Source organism: Tauraco erythrolophus, chromosome 2, assembly GCF_009769465.1.
Source record: "Tauraco erythrolophus isolate bTauEry1 chromosome 2, bTauEry1.pri, whole genome shotgun sequence".
Taxonomy (NCBI): Eukaryota; Metazoa; Chordata; class Aves; order Musophagiformes; family Musophagidae; genus Tauraco; species Tauraco erythrolophus.
Window position 1 is genome coordinate 96675147 of NC_141466.1, and position 20290 is coordinate 96695436.

Sequence of the window (20290 nt, forward strand, 5' to 3'; positions counted from 1 at the left end):
TTAGAATTTGTCAAGTTGTAACAACAACCATCTGGAGTGAAGTCCTAATGTAGTTTTTTTCTTATTGGGCATTAGAAAATATGCAGGTGTTCATATCTAATAAAATGTGACTGGAGAACATGCAGCTTTACATCTTCTCATTGTGCCTAAAGCAATCCTAATGTTTCTAGAGATTAGCAGTTTATTTATCTGAAGGTTTGCTGTCTTGAACAGATGCCCAAATTTATTTTTTTTTCAGATTACTAGGTCTTATCCAGCTATTGACACATCCAATCGAATAACAAGTATTTCTTGTCGATAATACTTAGGAAGGTGAGGGATTTGTAGGTGCTCAAATTACCACCCTGATTAGTGGTGTAAATTCCAAAATTACTATTAGGGAATGTTGTCTGCAGTGTCAGTCGTTATAGATGACAGAAGCAGCAATGAAAAGATGGTTTGAAATTGTTTGCTTCAGCATCCTATTTGTTTGTTCCCAAGTTAACCGCTGTTGTTTGTTCAGGACTGTCATGTAATGATATTTTATATAAATTGAGGATTATACTGCAGAATCCATCAGTGTAACTTCTCAGGTTCAAGCAGTGAAGTCAGTAGGCTTGAATGTGACGTACTGTGTTTTGTTGCCACTTTTTCCAATTCACTGTCCAAAAGGAATTTTTATTTTTTGTCAGGTTATGTTTGAATTTTGAACCTAAAGTCATCATGCATTATGGTGATACTCTCGGAGAGATAGGAATTACTTTATATTATATATATTATATATATAAGTATATAGGAATGGGAGTTGTTTCCATCTGAACTTCAGATTATTCATTTTCAATAAACTGAAGAGGCTGGAGGAGCTCCCCTGTTAGTATGAAAGAAGCATAACCTCTCCAAAATGATAGTGTTTAGACTCTGTCTGGGATAAATTAGATGGTGATTTATAGATACAGATCTTACTTTAAGCATTCAATTTTAATGCAATTATATAATACATCTAGAGGTTTACATACAGTCATTATATGTCATTATATGTAACAATACAAGTGATATAATAATGGGGAGATTTTGCGTATAATACCATGATGTGAAATAAAAAGACGAAAAATCTTGAGATAGCATTGAAGTGAGGACAATGGTGGATCAAAGGCAAAAACATATTTATTCCAATTATTATTCAACATTCTGTCATTCTAAGTGCATTTTTAAGTTTATTGGCAATTTCATCTCTGTGAATACAGAGCGTGTGTACTGTGATAATTACAAAATACCATCGTTTAATGTAAATATAGATAAAAGGAGATAGCAGTTCCTTTAGGTAGTTGCTAAGTAACTTTTTTGCATTAAAATATTTACATTTACCCAAAGAACAGCATTCTGTGCTTAAAACCAATCCTTTACATTTATATTTAAATTAGCTTATACATCAAATACTACTTCTTGTCCAGTTAAGTATGTAGCTTACATTTTGCATATTTTGAAAACAGTAATATATTTTAGTTGTGTATGTATTGTATTTTGAGATTTTGTGTATGTGTATAGTTATTATGGTTTCCTCTTAGTTTCTGGTCACTGGAGGGTTGGTAAACTGTTGAGTGTTGTGATGAGAATAGAAACACTACCAGGAGGAATTTAAAGTCTGTGAAACTTCAGTGTTATGTGTTCACTGGTGATGATATAGAATCAGATCTTCTTTTGATTCTTACTCATTTTAAAATCTTTGGGATGGGCATGTACAATAGAATTGGTACCTGTGCTGGATTTGAACAGAGAAGGTACTTGCTCTGTTTCAGCGAACAGGAAATTTTTACAATTTGATGCACCAAGCAGAAAAGCAAAAAGAGGTCATACTGACTGGCTTGTTTTGTTGCCAAGCCATAGTTCTACTGCTTAATTGTAACTAGAAATCTAGTATTTTTCTTATGCTCTTGATATTTTTGCTTTTCAGAACAACATTAAAAAAATGCACTGGTATTGAAAACCACTTAGTTAAAAACGTACTTTGTTTTACCTTACAGAGTTCTAAAAGAATTATCATTTAAATTTACAAATCCTATTTCAACCGGAAGCTGCCAGTACTACTGGAAATCATCTGTGTTTGAGCTCAATTAATATTCTAAGGACATTTCTCAAATCTTATATTCTTTTTGCTTCTCTTTGGACCTTGGCTTGCCTTAATCTTCCTTAGGCAATTAGAAATAGGTTTTTTACTGCTTCCCAGGGCAAGGTTTCCTGTGCATGCTTTTTTCAGAATTGCAAGTAGTATCTTTTAAAAGATACTATTCTGTTGAAAATATGTAGATTAAATTTAAAGTAGCTTTTCCACAGTAATGTGGCATCTTTCAGGCTTTTCCATAAGTCAATTATTTTGTATTCTATTTCATTTTACCTTTCTCGTCAACTCTTCAGTGCTAGGAGAAACTTAAAAAAAAAATTCGGATTAAACAGATGTCATTTGAATATGATTTTGTTTAATAAAAGCTTACTTTAGTGACACAGAAATTTAAGCATCAGATTACTTGGATGAGACTGTGGAAAACAAAATCAAATTCTCCCTAATTCATACTCATTTTCTGCTCTTGTTTCTTAGGATTGAATTCCATAGAACTTTTTATGTCACAGAATCCTTTGCTGTATGCTTAAAAACAAATTAAGCACTTCTAAGGTAGCTTTCAGTGATAGAGTCCTTCACCAGATATTAGCAGATACGTCTGCAAAGCAACTGCAAGAAGCAAGAATTTTGCCTGTTCATGTCTTAGTCATATGCCTCCAAGTAGGTTTTTTTAATGTACTCGCCTGACTACTGTGCATAGTATAGGATGTTGAAAAGGAGCCACAGTATTTCTTCATCTTAATTGAATGAGTTATTAAGGTTGTCATTTTGCCTTTGGTTATATTGAAGAAATAAAGTTTTCATGTTAATTATCTGAATGAATTCATGAAAATCATCATACAATGATATACTTGGTTATATGAAGCAAGAGTAATGATAAATGGATGTGAATTAATCCACATAAGTAATTTGGAAATCTTAATTCTTTGTGGCTTTTTGGAAAAGCAAACAACAAAGCTGCTGAAGTATGTTAACTGAAATTGGTAATGAAAAGAAACTAGAAAGGGATTTTTTTTTTTTCTAAATCCCTCCCAGTGTATTCTGTTTGTTTGTAACTTAAAATTTATCAAATACCTGAGTCAATCTAAACTAAAGGTCATTTCTTTGGAGGGGATGACAGAAGAACAGAGCAACCCTCAGGGAACCTCCTGCCTGTTGCCTTCAAGTCAGTTATTTCACTGCATCCTGGCAATTTGGCCAATAAGCAGAATACTTTTGGTTCAGCAGTGGACTGATTTGCGAACTCTTGGGAATTCTGCAACTGGTTACAATAAAAAATGTTCAGAGTTTGAAAGTCCACTTTCAAATGATAGCTGCGTCATAGCAATCATAGTAGTTTGCTAGGCTACTGATAGTTTATCAGTGAGCAAGGGACAAAGATAAAAGAATGGCCTTACTTAAAGCGTAGGTTTATAATAAGGAAAAATCAGAAAATACTCAATTTTTTTTTAGAACTGCAGTTAACACAGATCGTCTTTACCTGTTCCAGCTTGTCTAGCATGTCTAATAAGCCCAGGTAAGCTCTTCCTGACTTTGATGTCAGAAAGATTTCCTATAGGAACTCCCACTTTTTTAAATAGCAGATGGAGTAATGCAGAAAAGTTGCTCTGAGCAACCTATACCTTTTATAAGTCGCGGCTGACTGATACAGTCTTATTCATCTGCCCTTCAGAAGACTTTGTTTTGATTTGGGTTGTCACTTGGACATCTTGCAGTATTGTGTAATGCTCCTCTGTGTGTCCCAGCTTTCCCAGGGTTCTTCGGTTAACTTTTCTGTTTTATCTCGAATATATTATATTCTTGATTTTTAAGCTGCAGGCTACTTTCTCTGTGTGTAGTTTCCTTAAAACCAAACATTGTCACTTCATAATTAATATGCAGATACATTTGTATGTATGTGTACATATGAAATACCAATGGCACAAGCTTCCTTGAAGATTCTTTCTAGCTTGTTTGGAATTTTGTATAGGCATTGCAAATTATGCAGCTACTCTTTCTTTGTTTCTCTGACAGAAAGTTATTAGAGTGATCAGGGAGACCATCACACCTTACGTTAAATTCTGAAAAATGATGAGGCTGAAATTCTGAAAAATAATGAACCATTCATTAATGGTACCTGAGAGTTAGCCTGGGTTTGATAGAACTCGTGTGGCTGGATTTTATCTGGGTGCCATTAGTAATGTGCACCTATCTACAATGTCACTTGCCATTTTGTTCTTACATAATAATGAGGATATTATAAAGGTAGTGTACAATAACAGACTACTTCGTTATTAACACTTTGAGGATCATGTTGTTTCATAACAATGTTATATAAGGATGATATATTGAATGAAATGTTCTGTTTCATGTAGTATGCTGGTCCCCTTTTTACACTTTGATATGATGGGAGAGGATGATATAAAGAGCTCTTGTTTATAGGAAAAAACATGGGAAAGAATTGGAGAAATTAATTTTCCCAAATGAAAACATTCCATTCAGTGCAGAAAATGTTGCATAACCTCATTTTCTTTCCTTTCTTTTCACCCCATCTAATTTTCCTGGTTTTCTTTTTCTTTATTTCATTGTTCTTTCCCTAAAGTAAGAACAAAGATGACTTGTGAAGATTCTCCATAGTGATTTTGTTTTAGAATGATTTTGTTAATTTTCTTGACTGCCTTTGGTACAGTACAATAAACTTTCAGATATGTTGACAAAATTTGCATAGTCTTGATTTAGTTTTACTCTTTTATAGGTGTTTTATTTTAACCTATAGTCTCATTAATAGCATCTAAATTTAGCTTTAGGTGAAAATACAAAGCTTTGGGACTTACAAGAAAATAAAATATCTGGAATATGTGGAGATTGTGGGTAGAAGATTAAAGCTTGCTTAATAGTTATGGATACATGTTCTGAAATTCTTTACAGCCCTTGAGTATAAACATCTGTGCCCTTTATATATGTATTATTTTGTATCTGTGGTGCTTTAAACGTTACAATTAGGCAATGAAGAGGTGAACGTTTGAGTTCTGGCACAGGACTGAGCTCAGTGCAAGCATGAAATTATGACCGTTTCTTAACTGAGAAATAGGCCTGCTTCTCATTGTACTCTGTAGTTGCAGGGCTTTTTTGTATCAATGAAGCTGTTAGAGAATTTAATTTTATCTTCTGTAGTTGTACAGCAGGTAGACCTTACGTTGTTTTATGAATACCTTTAAAAAGCAGGATTGTTATTCAAGATAAGACTGTCATTGCTCCTGCAGAGGAGTGAAACGTAACTATCTCTGCCTCTCTTCCGCCCTGTTTCTCTTTGCTGCTTCTCCCTCTCCATATGACTTTATTATCCACACCTCATGCAGTATGATTGCTAAAATCACTGCCTAGACAGTGACGTAGGAGGTATATGCAAAGGCAGAGGAGGGGCTTTCCTGAGCTGCCGGTTCTTTTGCAGAGCTGGATGGCGTGAACACAGAGGCTTTGTGCTCTGCCCTGCTTGTGCCAGTTGCTGAAGTGAACCGGAGTGAGCCGACAAGTACTCTGCTGCTGGACGAGGGCTGTAATCAGACTTGAAAATAGCTTTAGGAACGTTATTAGTCAAGCACTTCAGTTTTCATTATTCTTTTGAGAGATGTTGTGTTTGAAAAATACTAGTATCTTCCACCATATAGTAGAGAAAAGATTCCCTTAAAGTGAAAAATAACGTAATACCAATAATGAAGAAAATGGCAAAAAGGGTAACCTTTCTCACAAAAGAAGTTTTTAAACTAAAGTAAACCTTGTTCAAATGTTTGCCCTTACAATCCCTTAAGTTTTTTTTTATCAGCCACCTGGAATGGCCACTGAAGAATAAATTAAGAAACTGGGGTCCTCCATTAGGAATGCCTTGCTTGTGTCCTGCAGCAGAGTTTGTCTGAAGGCCAAACAAAAATAAGTAGTAGACTGAACTTCCCATGGTGAGACAGAAGAGAGATGAGCTCTCAGATGTAGGATTTGGACTAGTTAACAGATTTACTGATCATAGTTAATTTCTAAAAGCGCATTGGAAAGTTTACAGAATGTAGAATGTTGTGATTTTGTTCTCCTAATGGTTCCAGGTGCTCAGCACTTAGAGGATGGTATAGAAGCCTTTGAGCACTTCTTAATGTAATACTGAGTAGAAGTCATGAAAGAATCAGTGCAGAGACTGTTGATCACTGATATTGAAGTGTTTGGTGACTGTACATGCATTGATACTGCTTTCATTTGTGCTTTCATTTGCTGTCACCTCTCCTCCCATTGTGGTTTTACTTGGAGAGAATTTGGTTTTAGCTTGTTTCTTTCTGCTTCCCTTCCTGTGAAAACACTAGGGAAAAAAAAACCAACAGATAGATTACAATATGACAGAAATTTGTCAGCCGTTTCACACAAACCACCAGCAAACTATAGTTTATAATGCTTTTGGATATCCTTGAGAGGAAAGAATAGAACCACTGGGGCTTTTTCTCCAGTCTACAGATATCTATAGACTAATTTATTTTCTCGGAGAAGCTGGATTGTATTTGTATTGTCAGTAAAATTAGCAGGGAAGTATTCCTGCTGTCTCCTTTTTCAAAGTGAGTATTTAACAGACAAATGTGTCTGAAACCATACTGGAAATAATCCAGGCAGTCTGTACAGTATTAAGGGATATCAAAGTTGTAGTGGCTACATACTTCCTATTGGGTTTTCCTAAAAATCAGTGGTTGGAGACTGGCACCAAGTTCCTGACATCAGCGCTAGGCACTCCAAGTTAAAGCCTACCATGGCTTTAAGAAAGCTTTTTACATGGATTATTCTATATTCTCTACACATCTCCTATGCATCAAAAATTCTTCCTGTTATTCTCAAATCATAGCAAATTCTAAATTGATTAATATTCTTCAGATTCTTAGCAATTTCGGTCTATTTAATGTGAAGGTGCTGTTAATGCAGGCATCGGAGCACCTCGCATATGAGGAGAGGCCAAGAGAGAGCTAGTTTTGTTCGGCCTTAAGAAGTAGGATCCCTGCTGCTGTCTGCAACTATCCAGTTTGCAGGTGTGGAGAAGGCAGAGCCAGACTGCTCGGTATCAAATTCTTTATTTTCCTTTCATGCTGAGTAGCCATTTTAATTTGTGCAGTTTGGTGTGGCACCATATGGGAACATGTACCCACAGTGCTGCAGTAGCTGAAAAGGAGAAAATAGTTTTGGTGGCCACTTTTTATATTGAAAATACATAAAGGTATCTGTGCAGCCTTCAATTCATCAAATAAGCACTACAAGCGCATATTTGACTTTCGGAATAGGAAACAGCATTCATGCATGAGAACACTGTTAGCAGCTTATACTGTCTCAGTGTCTTTTAAAATGAAATAATGAAAAAATGTTATTTTTCTCTGCAGTGCTTGCTCTCTCAGCCGAAATTCTGGGCCATTCAGACGTCAGCCTTACTCCTTCGGACCAAGCTTGAGAAAGGGAGTGCTCGCAGAATGGAACGGGCAATGAGGCAGACTCAGGTAAGACTTCTGAGCTGCCTTGTTCTGAATAGGAGTTCTTTATATGTCAAGTGGAAACAGGCAGGAGTTAGGAGCTTCTGCAGTTCTTCTCTGCAAACTGTACGGTGAGATAGTTTTCTGATTGTGTGTCTAAATTAGATGTGTAAACCACAAATCCTTTTAGATCTGCCAGTCTTGAAATAAATTCTTATATGTACAAGTAAGAAATGGTCAATTTCAAAAACATGACAAGTTTTGGAAGATTGAAATGAAACTCTGCTCTCTTATTTCTAGTTTCTGACTTCTGATCTGAGGAGTTTTTTATGTAGAAGTTCATGAATGTAAAGCCGCTGCTCCTATCATTTTTAATAGTTTTTACTCAAGCAAATCTTCTGTAGAAAACACTGAAACTTGTAAATAGTCATTAGTATTGTGAGAACAAGAAAACACATTTGTCAATGAAGCAGCACATTTGATTTACCGTTTTGATGTGATACTTAGTGATTTTTATTGCAAGTTTGAGGCAGTAATTAAATAATCTTGCTCCAAACAAAGAGAAGATCAGTTTTCAAATACAAAAAAGAAATTTTAAAATTCTGAAATGTGTCAGTTAATAGGATTTATTTAAAAAATAATTTTTTCAAAGAAAAGGTCTGTAGGCCGTATAAAGTGGTTTTTTTTCCTTCATATTACAGAGTTTTGTTAGCCATTTGTCATCTTTATGCTATTAAGTCTTGTTGTCACACACGAACAGCCGGCATTTCTGTATATCCATCAGGCAACAGTCCTGCTGACTAAAACAGCCAGGAATGTACAAAACTTATTATTATGGTGCAGTGAAATTAAATCCTGAAGAGCTGATGTTTCGTTTAAAATCATTGATGCATGGATCTTTGAAGGAGTGCAGTTTGGATGTGCTGCTACATTTTCCTTTTGCTGAGGAGGACATAGAGTTGCTATAGTGGAATTTCCTGCAGTCAGCAGGAAAGTGTCAAAGAAGCCGGGATTCCAAGTCGGGGAGATGTAGCATTTGACAGCATTTGAGTAGCGATCTCAGGATCCTTGATGCCCTTAAGCCATAAAACAACTGGAGTGTCTCCAGCATTTTTGTCTGACTTGATTAAACCTGAGTACTGGAAATTGTTATACTATGCAGTTTGATAGTCTCATGAGGGAAATCTTCGTGAAGAGGTTATCATTACAAGAACATTTATCTGACTTCATCATGTGCTGCAACTGCAGTAATGCGAAGGATTTGATTAGCATGCACTGTGACTTTTCGGGAGGTGACCTCACAGAATCTGTGGTTTGAAACACTATGTTTAATCTTAGTATGTTTATGTTTTCTTTCATTAAGTTTTCTAGACATTTGAATACAATGACATGTTTGTGTTGATTTGATATGGTATCAAGCTCAGTTTCCAAAAATAGTTAAAAGTTGTTTAAGGATTGATATATGCTAAATTAATCAAATAACTTGAATAACTTTCCATTTAAGGTTTTCATTTCTGAGTTCCCCAGATCAGAATCTTTTAGTGTCATGATTTCTAATAGCTCTAAGAAGGAATCAGAAAACATAGGGTGGATGATATTATTTTTGTGCAAGGTTTTTTGCTATATCATCTTCATGGAGATGCTAAAGAGCTAGTGAGTTCTGCAGCTATTTATCAATAGAAAATGGATTTCAAAACCACAGAATTTTGATACAAATTTTTTTTGTGGGGTTTTTTGTTTGGTTGATTTTGTTTGATTTACAATTTCATATTTACTAGTTCAGATTGCTGTAGAAAGATTAGATGTTGAAGATTCAGGAAGGAGGTGGATGTAAATATGATTGATTCTCCCCATTGTTTGCAATATCAATTTTTTTTAAAGTAACTATAGAAATTCTTGTAAGACAGCTTGAATAAGAAGCGGTAAAATAAATCTTCTAAGTTAGTTTAGGGTTGTCTTAAGAGTGCATAGAATCATAGAACCATAGAATGGTTTGGGTTGGAAGGGACCTCAAAGATCATCTAGTTCTAACCCCCCTGCCATGGGCAGGGAAACTCTCCACTACACCAGGTTGCCCAAAGCCTCATCCAGCCTGGCCTTGAACACTTCCAGGGATGGGGCATCTACAACTTCTCTGGGCAACCTGTTCCAGTGCCTTACCACTGGAATGCATGAGCCATTATAGGTTCTGACTCATTGATGCTGTAACTCTTTTGTCCTCTTCTACTGTAACTCTCCTTCCTTTCTCCTTTTCCATCCTTACTTGCTTCTCCACTGGGTGTGGAAGTCCTTCTAACCAGCTGACAAGCATCTTTTTTAGTTTATATGCTGCTTTTCAGCCCTGAAGCAAGCTAGGCTACATTGTTGGTTTGTCAAAGAAAGCATTTTTAGGCTACGTTTTTTTGTGGGCCTGACTATGTTTGTTTAACTCATTTTAATTATTTAAAAATAATTGCAGCTGTTTTTGAAATTAAGGTATATTGGTTGAATTTAGCTGCCATGCTCCAAGTCATAAATATATCCCTACTTTATTTTAAATAATGTTTCTGAAATAATTTTATGGGTTTTTACTAATTGGAAAGCTTCAAAAGAAATTGGAATGATGGTTTTCAAAACCTTTTTCTGATTATTTTAAAAATCTGAACTACAGGTAGTGTAGTCTTTGGAACAGGTTTTAAAATTATCATTCTGAGTACTCTGGAACTTATTTTAGCTAGCAGCTAACAGCAAGTGAGGAAGAGATATTTTTTTCTTAACTTTTTCTGGATGCTACTGGTTGTCTCCATCCAGTTTTTGCCTAAATGAGGTTTGGATCCACAAAAATAAGGTTAAAGATTTCTAAAGCCGGTACTTTTTTCAACCATTTTTCTAAGAAAAGGAAACAGTATTTGAGAGCTAAAACAGTTATTTTACATTCCACTAGAATATTTAATCATGACCAGTATAACATACGTTGAAGTCTGGATCAAGGTATTGCCAACCAAAACATGTCTCTGAATACAGTATGACTTTTTCAAATTTGGGTGTTTGGTTTCTTTCCATATGGGTGTAGGTGAGGGAGGGTGAGAAGTGCTAGGGTGGAAAGAAAGGAAAGAGGGGAGAGAGAAAACAGGAAGAAAAAGGGGTAGTTTTTGATAAATAGCTCTCCACATAACCAGAAACTTGCCATTTCTACATCAGGTTTGGGATCTTCATCTATCTTCTATTGTAAAAAAGTAGTTCAGAAACTATTAATAGTGGAAAATGGGTTGGAATAAGCTGTTAAACCACATATTACTGCTGAAAGTGCAGCCAGAGCTCAAGTAATAGGATGGGGGAGAAAAGGGGAATTTTGAGTGGTCTAGGAGCTATGAAAAAAGAGAAAAGGGAGAGGTGATTAAAAAATCCCAACAAAACCAAACCAATTTAAAGCACAGAAAGGACAGCATCCTGTTGTACTTCCTCGATATGTGAAATAAGGGTACTCTTCCATTTCTGTGGATTTTAAAATATTTTTAAGAATGAAGCAAAAAAGAATTAAAATGCCATGCTTTGTACAAAGAATAGTGGAGTAGAAGTGAGAGCATGGTTACTGCTGGATTACGCCGGCAGCGCAAGAGGTGAAGCTGCCATGTGCCTGCTCAGGCTTATCCTGCAGTGACTTGTTACAGCTGCTTCCTGCAGCTCCATCTGGGTGGTTACGCTGGCTGCCCCTACACTCGCAGCTTTTATCAGCCTGTTACGTGCCCTTTTCTGACAGTGTTTTCTGCTGCTTGCTGCACCTGGTGATGGCATGCCTGCAAGCTAGTCGCTGGGTTTTCCTAATACGCAGTGTGACACATGCGGTACGGTTTCATATGGTTCTCTCCTGCCTGCTTTTCTTGGCAGCAAAGGAATTTGCCTGTTAGGGGGAGAGAAATGTGTCTTGAAAGAGTGTTTTTAATAATACTTCAGGAGAGCTGGGAGCAGACTAGCAATATTATAGGCTAATCATCATGTCTAAGATTGAAAGGTCACATGAGATCTTGTTTTATATCCTTAGTCATACACAGATGTATGTGGTTGGGACTTCTGTGTCAAATGTCCTGTAATTTTCACTTAAATAATACTTCAGAGGGTCATTTTCTTCAGCAACTAATGTTCTTCTGTGTGTATGAAAAACAGAAATAACGATTTTTTTTTAATTTGCTTAAATTTTTCTTACTATAGAAACATACTGGTTGGTGTTCAATTCTTCCAAATCTGAAAAGAGTTTATGTACATCTATAGAAAGAGAAGACTTTTATAGCTTTAAGAACCAGCATCTTGAGCTCTATGAGCTGGAATGCAACTTGCTGTTTCACTGTTTTCACGTTGATGGTCTTTAAATGGTTCTGCAAGAAAGTTGTGTCATTTGTCATAGAAACACATCGTTTTTATTTTCAAAGCTTAACTATCACGTTCTTGCCAACTTGCTCCTTGTGCTTTGCTTTATTTGGCGGTTGTTCTACATCAGACAAATTCAACATTTAAAGGAAGAGTTCAAAAAGGAGAGGGGAGCAATCTTCCTCCCACTAGGCTGATTTAGAGAGGTTTGAGGCTCAGATTTCTCCCACTTCTTTTGCTTCTCAAGTCATACATCTTTTTGATCAGGCCTCACAAGACCATGGTTAGAGCAATATAGGGAGACTTTTAGTATGACCAAGGGAATGACAGCACCTGTCTGGTCAGCTAAGCTCGTAGATTACTGTACTAGAAGTTCGTATTCCTATTCTTTAACTCTCTCTTGTACTCTAGGAGTACACTAAATAAGATTTTGATAGTTGCTTTTAGTTGTATATGAAATGAGAGGGAGGAGGAAGGGGGAGAATTAATTGCTAATAAATTTGTTTCACATGAAGTTGAAAGTTTTAACAGAAAGTTACTGGGATCTGAGAGATGCATTGGTGAACTGATAACTGACTTCCTTCAAGAGAGTAATAAGTGGAAGACAGACATCTTCTATACTGCAGAGATCCTGCATTGATATCCCAATAGTTCTAAACTACTATGAATTGTATTTATTATTAGAACACATATTCCAAAAAGTGTTCAAAAAGAGGAGAAAAGCCAGGTGTCTTGTAATTCCTTTCCTTAATGAATTCTATGCAAGATCACAAGGTCTCCAGAACCCTAGAAATAAAACTTATTACTTCAGAAAGCAATCACAAGGGAGAGTGACCTCTTGGTGGTGGTGATGATTTCAATCTCAAGACACACATTTCAAGAACATATTTCATTTTGTTTAAGCAGATGACAGATTTGACAGAAGATGTTACGTGACATAAGTGATTCTGGGGCTACACTGAATTCATTAGCACACTTCAAAATAATTAACGTGGTGATGCTTAGCTCCCTCTGTTTTAATTCCACTATGTAATTATGGCGTTTGTTGGGGAAAAAAAAAAAAGATCAGAGCTCCAGTCTGCCAAGAGTTATTCAGGAATAACCGAAGTGGTTTTTTACCACTGGTGAAAAAGAGAATATTGAATAGCATAATTTTCCAGGTAATGATTTCTGCCTAAAAGTTTTCTACTGCACTGTTGTATTTGCCAGTGTGGATCAGCGCTATTAACTGGTGTGGGGAAAAGAAAAGAACAAAACCATTCTTTCTGTGCTAAAGTTTCTTTATGTTTTCTCAACTAGTACTTTTAAAGTACAAACCTTTTTGCTCATTTGAGAATTACGTTCAATACCTGAACTATTCCACTTCTAGTGTCAATGCACTTAAATACTAAGCTTCCCATTCTTTCCAAATGTTTCCCATTGAATATTAGCTCTGAAGGCATTTTCCTTTCTCCCTTTAGAGTCTCTTCACTCAGTGTCCTGACAATTTGAATGATGGTATTAGGAGTCATAATGTCAGATAGGAGAATCCTTAAGCCATATTCAACAGCAATATTACACTTTTTTAGTAGACAAAGTGATGACAGCAGGTTGCAAAGAAAAATATGAATATCAACAGATTCCAGGATACAACATTCACATCTTTCTGCCTAAGCTTTGCCCTGGAGGGCATAAGCATTATAAGCTCAACTTTAATGAAATAAACGATTAAAATAATTAAGTTCCACATGCAATCTGATTAGATGCAAGGCATGGACACACTATTCCCACGTATTGTTAATTGAATAGATGAAGCTTTACAGCTATATGTCATAAATATCTTTGCAAATCTGGAGATAGGTATCCCGAGGTGAGTGAACAAACCACGTTCTGAAATAGCCCAGTACTGGTGAAGAGATTTTCTTGAGTCACGTTGTCCAGTACATATGCCAGGTACAACAAACCAGACTCTCCCTTATCTGTTAAGGCACTTGTCTGTTCCTAAACTCTGACTTAACAGTGATAGCTTTTCTTCTTGTATTTCTTTCTCCATCCTTGTCCTTAATTCCCCCTTTAGTGAAAAACAGAAAGCAAAGTTGATGCAAAAAGTCTTTGGATCTGTTTTTCAGCATTCACTGCAGTTGTGCCTTCCCCTAGAGCAATCTGATTTGGGAACTATAAAAGCAGTGTAACCACAGCAGCTTGGAACTTAGTGCAGGCTTACTATTTTGAAGTGTATGAGTTCCTCTGCAGGTTTTACACCCTGTGCAAAGTGTTTTATAACTACTGTTCACCAATGGCAGTATTAAACCTAGCTAACTAGCTACTCACAGGGGACTTGCATCTGTGAAGATGCAGTTGTCCTCCATGGATGAGACTCCACGCATATGATTGCATGAGACATATGTCTGCTGTTCTAGGGCGAATGTATGCAGCTATATCGAACTGTGACAAAAACATGAAGTCATCTGATAGGAAAGGGAAACCCTCCACTACACCAGACTTTGGGCAGCCTGGTGTAGTGGAAGGTTTCCCTGCCTATGGCAGGGGGATTGGAACGAGATGATCTTTGAGGTGCCTTCCAACCCAAACCATTCTATGAAAGGGGGAACCTTCAAGGTAGATCTCTTTAGGAAAGGGCCCACAACTACCTCTCCTGTTCCTGACTTCTATAAAGACACAGATTAAAGCTAAGGTCAAGGGGATGTATTTGTCATTTGAAACTGCAGAATAAGAGACTACGATGCTGCAACGCAAACAAATAAGCTGCAAGCATACCAAAAAGGGGGCAAGAAGCGTGTATGGAAATTGAGATGATCTAACCTGTATTTGGACTAATTTTAAATGTAGTGCTGTCATGGTGAATTGATGGATGATACCAGTATTCTTGCTTTTGCAACAGAAAATGAATGGTCTGGTTTTAAATCTATCCTACACAAGTAAGCTTGTAAATCTCGCTGCTTCTAGAAACTTCAGGGGAAATTATACTTACACCTTTTATACATCATAAAAAAGAATAACATAATTGACAGGTGAAACAGCTTTTTCTTTGAAAACAAAAACATTCAAGAAGGTACACTTGCTTGATAAGGATAATGTTATAACTATAAAATTGTATTTCATATAAGTAACATTAAAATAAGTAAAAAAACCCATGTAAATGGCATAAAGATTTAAAAAAAAAAAAATACACAGTGCTTTTCTGAAGATTTTGTGTCCTCTGTAAGTGGATTTGTCCTGAGGTTTAAGTCATTAACTGGATTTAACATTGAAACCCATATCCTAAGCACTGACACTCAGTAACTTCAGGCTCAATATTTGTGCAGAACAGTAAACTCATTATTTTGAAAGTCAGTAATGCTGTTGTGCTATTAGAGGCCTCATTTGTTACACCGTGCTTCTTTAGGTGGTAGTGTTTGACTACTACAAAACATTCCAAATAGCACTTGCATAGGAGATGCTTCAAATTGCTTGGTACACTGCTTGGCTCTCGGTTTCAAATGAAAAGGAAATATTACGTCAGACATTCATGAATCCAATTATCTTCTACTCATGACCTTGACCTCTTTTGTGCTAATTTTGATATTGAAATGCTTTGTATTTCATTTGAGATCATTGGACTCATTTCCTCTTGTGTGCTTTCCTTCCCCACCCAGCTGCAAAAGCCCTATTATAAATAAATTGAAGCTTTTTTTAGTAAAATGACACTGACAACCTAAGTGAATATTTGTTTCTTAGTTGGCTAGTATTGTTTTCAAAGTGAAATACACATTTACAGGGCTTGATATAACAAACAAAACCACATTAAGAATCTACTCCATGACTCATTTTATAAAAAATACAGACATGCACAATTTCAACACTCTAATCAATAACTTCTGCCCCAGCATACTTCCCTTAAAACTATCAATATCATCTTGTGTCTTAAAAGTTCACCTGGAGTTATGAAAAAACTAACTCTTACTGGTAGTCCAGTACTTTAATTTCTTTTGGATAGATGCCTTAAAAATTTTTGACCTTCCTTCTTTCCTACCATCAAAGTGATTGTATAGGTGAAAGCAGTACTTTAGATTCAAGAGGTAGTTTCTTCCTGAATAACTTTGGAATTTGAAGCCATTACGATGTGGATAATTTTGGATTATGATCTTTCTTAAACATGTAGGGGATAGTTAGGAAATAAGTTAAAAGTGAAGGATGAATTTGTTTGCCTGAAAACAAGGTAGTAATGGAGTGGGGAAGAATGAATTAGCAGAATATCACAAAGAAAAAAGTTTGGGAAATATATAAACAGTAGCTTTCCAGTTTTCCACCAGGCAAAGTACAAAAAAGAAACAGCTTTAACTGGTACACCCGAGAATTAGACTGAAAAATCTCATAGATAAAAGGCCTACTAAAGGTAGACGGTAAAACAAGCATAATTTTTCTAAATGCTCACTTTCTGAATTAAGGTTAACAAGAAGTGATAGATCTGGAGTTTTTTATAGAGCAGGAAGTATAGAATAATTGTATGAAATTGGTAATTTAGCTGAATTGTTTAATGCAGAGTTTTTAAAAATGTTAATATCATTATGCATTCAATATATCTATTGATGATGAAATCAATACCTGTAGAACAGCAAAGTTTAGAAGTCCAAGTGATAACATGGTTATGACAAAAGCTAAGGCAGAGAAACCCTGGTACATCCAATGTTTTAGATATTTTATTACAAAATTTATTACACCCACTCTTATGATCAGTAATCTAAATCAATATACCAGCAGGACATGTTTTGATGCTGAGGTTTAAAGACAATTGAATGCATGATCTGGTGAAAATCATTGGGGAAGTACCTGGAATGAGAGTACGTTGAAGTGGTAAACCAGCCTTCAACAGCTGTCCCACAAGTGCAAAGGATGTTTTCTGTCATAGCTCAATACCTACTTTATTCGGAGTTGAGAAAATCCTTGGGACCTGATAAGACGGCATGTTTTCCTTGTTTGCTGTACAAAATTAGGCCTGGAACACTGAGATCTACTAATTTGAATGTCTTGTAAAACAGTGTAATCAGAATCTATGCATTTCTAAGATATCTGGAAGAAAGGAGCAAATTGTAAATGCAAAAGATATTTTAATAGTTGTCTTTCTGTTTACAAGGCCTAGAACTGTATTTAATTGATATAAGAATGTGCATTTGCTTTAATTGCTAATCGCGCTTCCATTTCCATCTAGAAAAGTGGCAATGTGTTAATAATGGCAAGTTAAATTCTTTATTTAGGACGTGAGAAATGCCATTCCTCATTCTCTAACGTTTAAATTTTAAAAAATCACGAGTTTTATGCTAAAGATACAGTCATCTTGAACATGTTTACATTGAATCCTTCTGATTAAAAAAAAAAAGATAGAATTAAGCTATGTATAATTGAAGGACAGTCTGATTCTTATCTCTGATCAAAATTAATCTTTTAAAGGAAAAAAACAGAAGTCTCAAATTAAAACAAACAAACCCACGACAATTATTTGCTAGCTGAAATAATATAGAAGTTTATTAATTCAAATTCTGTTAATTTGTAACAGTTCTCTCTGGCTTATATATGCTTTATCTTCAGTGACACAAAACTGTTTGCATATTTTGGTTGATTAGGGCAGTAGTCTATTAAAAATAGAGAAACTACTCCATAAAATGGCTTTTTGAGAGCCAAATTAAGACAAACAGAATTAATTTTGCATTCTCTTCAGATTTTAGTAGTTTTTAAGAACAATAAAAATATATGCAGAGCAAGTATAAAATGCCTTGATGATGATTGTTTTGCAGTTATAATTCAGTAGTGGTGATCAGTTTATTACAGGTAAGAAATGAAGTAATCAGTTAAATAAAACTGTTCTCTTTGTCCTCCCACAGTTTTCTCCACGGAATAAAACTTTCTCTGAGTTTTCTCCCCCAGTCTTCCCCCGCAAAGCCTGCCAAATGAATGAGTTTTTCAGCATGACAAGAAGGCACTGAGAGCATAGGTTATTTTAGTTCAAGAAGGTCCAGGGCCATGGGTGAGCTGTCCCTCAAAATGTAGACCATTAATTTAGTTTTGAAAGACTAATTTATAGTCATGCATGTAGTAGATAGGGCCTTCTTATTTACTGAAATGAAGCTAAGATGTGCAAAACAATTGCTGGGAAACAAGTACAATAACAATGAGACAAATGTTATTGATAGAAGTGTTTGTGTCTCTGTGTTTTTTAATATTTTGAAAGTGATCCAGCATTGTTCTGAAAAATTCCTTCTTTAGAAGATATTTTAGTGCTCCTTTAACCATTGCAGGAAATGAGAGACTAGAGACTGGTTTTAGTTTTAGAAGTATTTAAAGTGAAATAATATGGAAATAATAGTGTTATAATACTGCAAAAGTTGGAATAGGTAATAAGTCAAAGCCAAGTTAGGAAATCCCAATAATTAGTGGTCCTTGTTTTTGTACTTATATACTCACTTAATAAATAAAGAATAAACAGTCTGTCAGCAAGGCTTTTCTCCTGATAAAAAAAAAATATTTTACTTCTTCAGGTCAGCATACAAGATGTGATTTTTAAGAGAAGCCAATGCTATATTGTCAAAGGAGATCTGATAAAAGCTCAAAAGAATTACTCTCAAATTTTGAAGTAGGGGCAAGAAAGTGGTTGTATAGCCAAATCAGGGTAGTCTGAGAACAAGACATTGGAAGCATTTTACTTTTATTATGTAGGCCAACACCAGAGATTATCAAGGAGAATGCTTTATGCAATTTGTTTCTTCATCACCAGTTAAGAGTAAGATTTCAGCAGATCAGTTTCTGCAACCAAAACTGATGAAGTTAAGTTATTACGGAGATATGTAATCATTAACCTAGACAGTACAGATTCACAGAAAGTGGGGTGAAGGGATTTGTAAAAATTGTCATTAAACTGGTGACAAATCTTTGTGAGATGAATTTGGAAATAGTGAAGAAAAATAATGCTTGTGGAAAAGATAAAATAGAAAAGCATGGACTATTGTATAATTAATGAAGGAAATGTTATTTTTCTTTTTTTAGATTAAATGATTGTACAAAAACAAGAACTAATTCTAAAAATGAAAATGTTGCTGTAGTCGGGAGTGAGAACTGCTTTTTCTGATAGATGTTTCTACCAAAAGAATTTCTATTGTGCCAGGGGCTTAGCTATCCAGTAATTTACAGGGAGAGGTGGGTTATTAAAAAAATAATAATTAATGTGGTAACTATACATGGTTTCTAAGTGTTCAGAGGTAGGAAATTTTGTGAATCTAGTATGTAAAGAATCAGTTGATTGGAAACTATTACTGGAGACAAAGTTAGCAATAGTGTGGGCTGGACGTAGCTTCTAACCAGAGAACTGTTTGCTGGCCTAACTCAACTCATTTAGTTGCTGTTCCAGTTATAGTTATGAATTGAGGAATATATTTGGCTTCTGAACTTTCCACACTGTTTTAAAGACGATTGATTCAAATAATCATTTGGATCAGTATATGGAGAGTTCTATGATGATATGGTATTGGCTCTTTTCAATATTTCCATTTGCTTTTGCAGTTACCCAGTTTCTTCACAGTATTGCTGTCTGAATATTGTAAATTATAGCACTGTGGTTTTGCGATAAGACTCGTGTGTTTTGACAGATGTGGAGATGTTTTTGTAAGCGATAGGACCTACCATGCCTGAGCTAGATTACAAATGGCATAAATAATATTGTTTGTAGCTGTTACGCAAACTGCTGTGCTATACCTGCCCATTTTTCCAGATGCAGACCTGTGCAAACATTGAAGTTGCCTAGAAATAGAAACACGCAGTAAATTATTCTACCACAGAACGCTTCATCTCCCGCTTCATTCCATTTCCCCCTGTGTAAAATGCATGCAAACAAAAGTCGTTAATAATGTTGCAAGTTCAGACACTTAAAAGTTATAAAATGCCAAATTATAGTGCAACCTTAAACTATTTCAGGAGCTCTCAAGCTGCACCTTGCTGGAACAATTCCTCTGGTCTGAAATCTGTCTTCTTCCTCTAGTTCTCCATTAAAGATTCAGGCTGAGGGTTGGATGAACAGCCAGACGCCCAGCAGACTCCTGGGCTCACGTTCTTCTCTCCCCTGGAAAAAGTGGTAGCAGGAAGTAAGCAGTGGCAGCTGCTGGTGGAGGAGTTAATTTGTCCTTCAGTCCTCTTCCTCTGGCCTAGGTTAGAGTATCTCGAGTAAAAGGGGGCAGCTGAAAGCAAGGTGCATCTGTTCCTCTGGCAGTGGTGTGCTACCACCTCCTGAAGATCTGCAAGAAAATTGCCTCCAGTGCAAGACTGGTGTCATTAGAACTTGCAGCTGATTGTCCTCGGTTAAGTAATTGAAGGCTATTAATGGATTAAAGGGTGTATGTGTTACACTGACTGTCGTTTTGTT

At 35.9% G+C, this 20290-nt stretch overlaps 1 protein-coding gene across 1 annotated transcript in view; it reads left to right on the forward strand.

The window, feature by feature from the left end:
• TTC27 (tetratricopeptide repeat domain 27) overlaps positions 1–20290 on the forward strand; it is a 142011-nt gene that overhangs the window by 68162 nt on the left and 53559 nt on the right. Inside the window, exon 10 of the mRNA XM_086628150.1 lies at positions 7474–7587. Coding sequence (XP_086484276.1) covers positions 7474–7587 — 114 coding nt within the window. The remainder of the gene's footprint in view (positions 1–7473; positions 7588–20290) is intronic.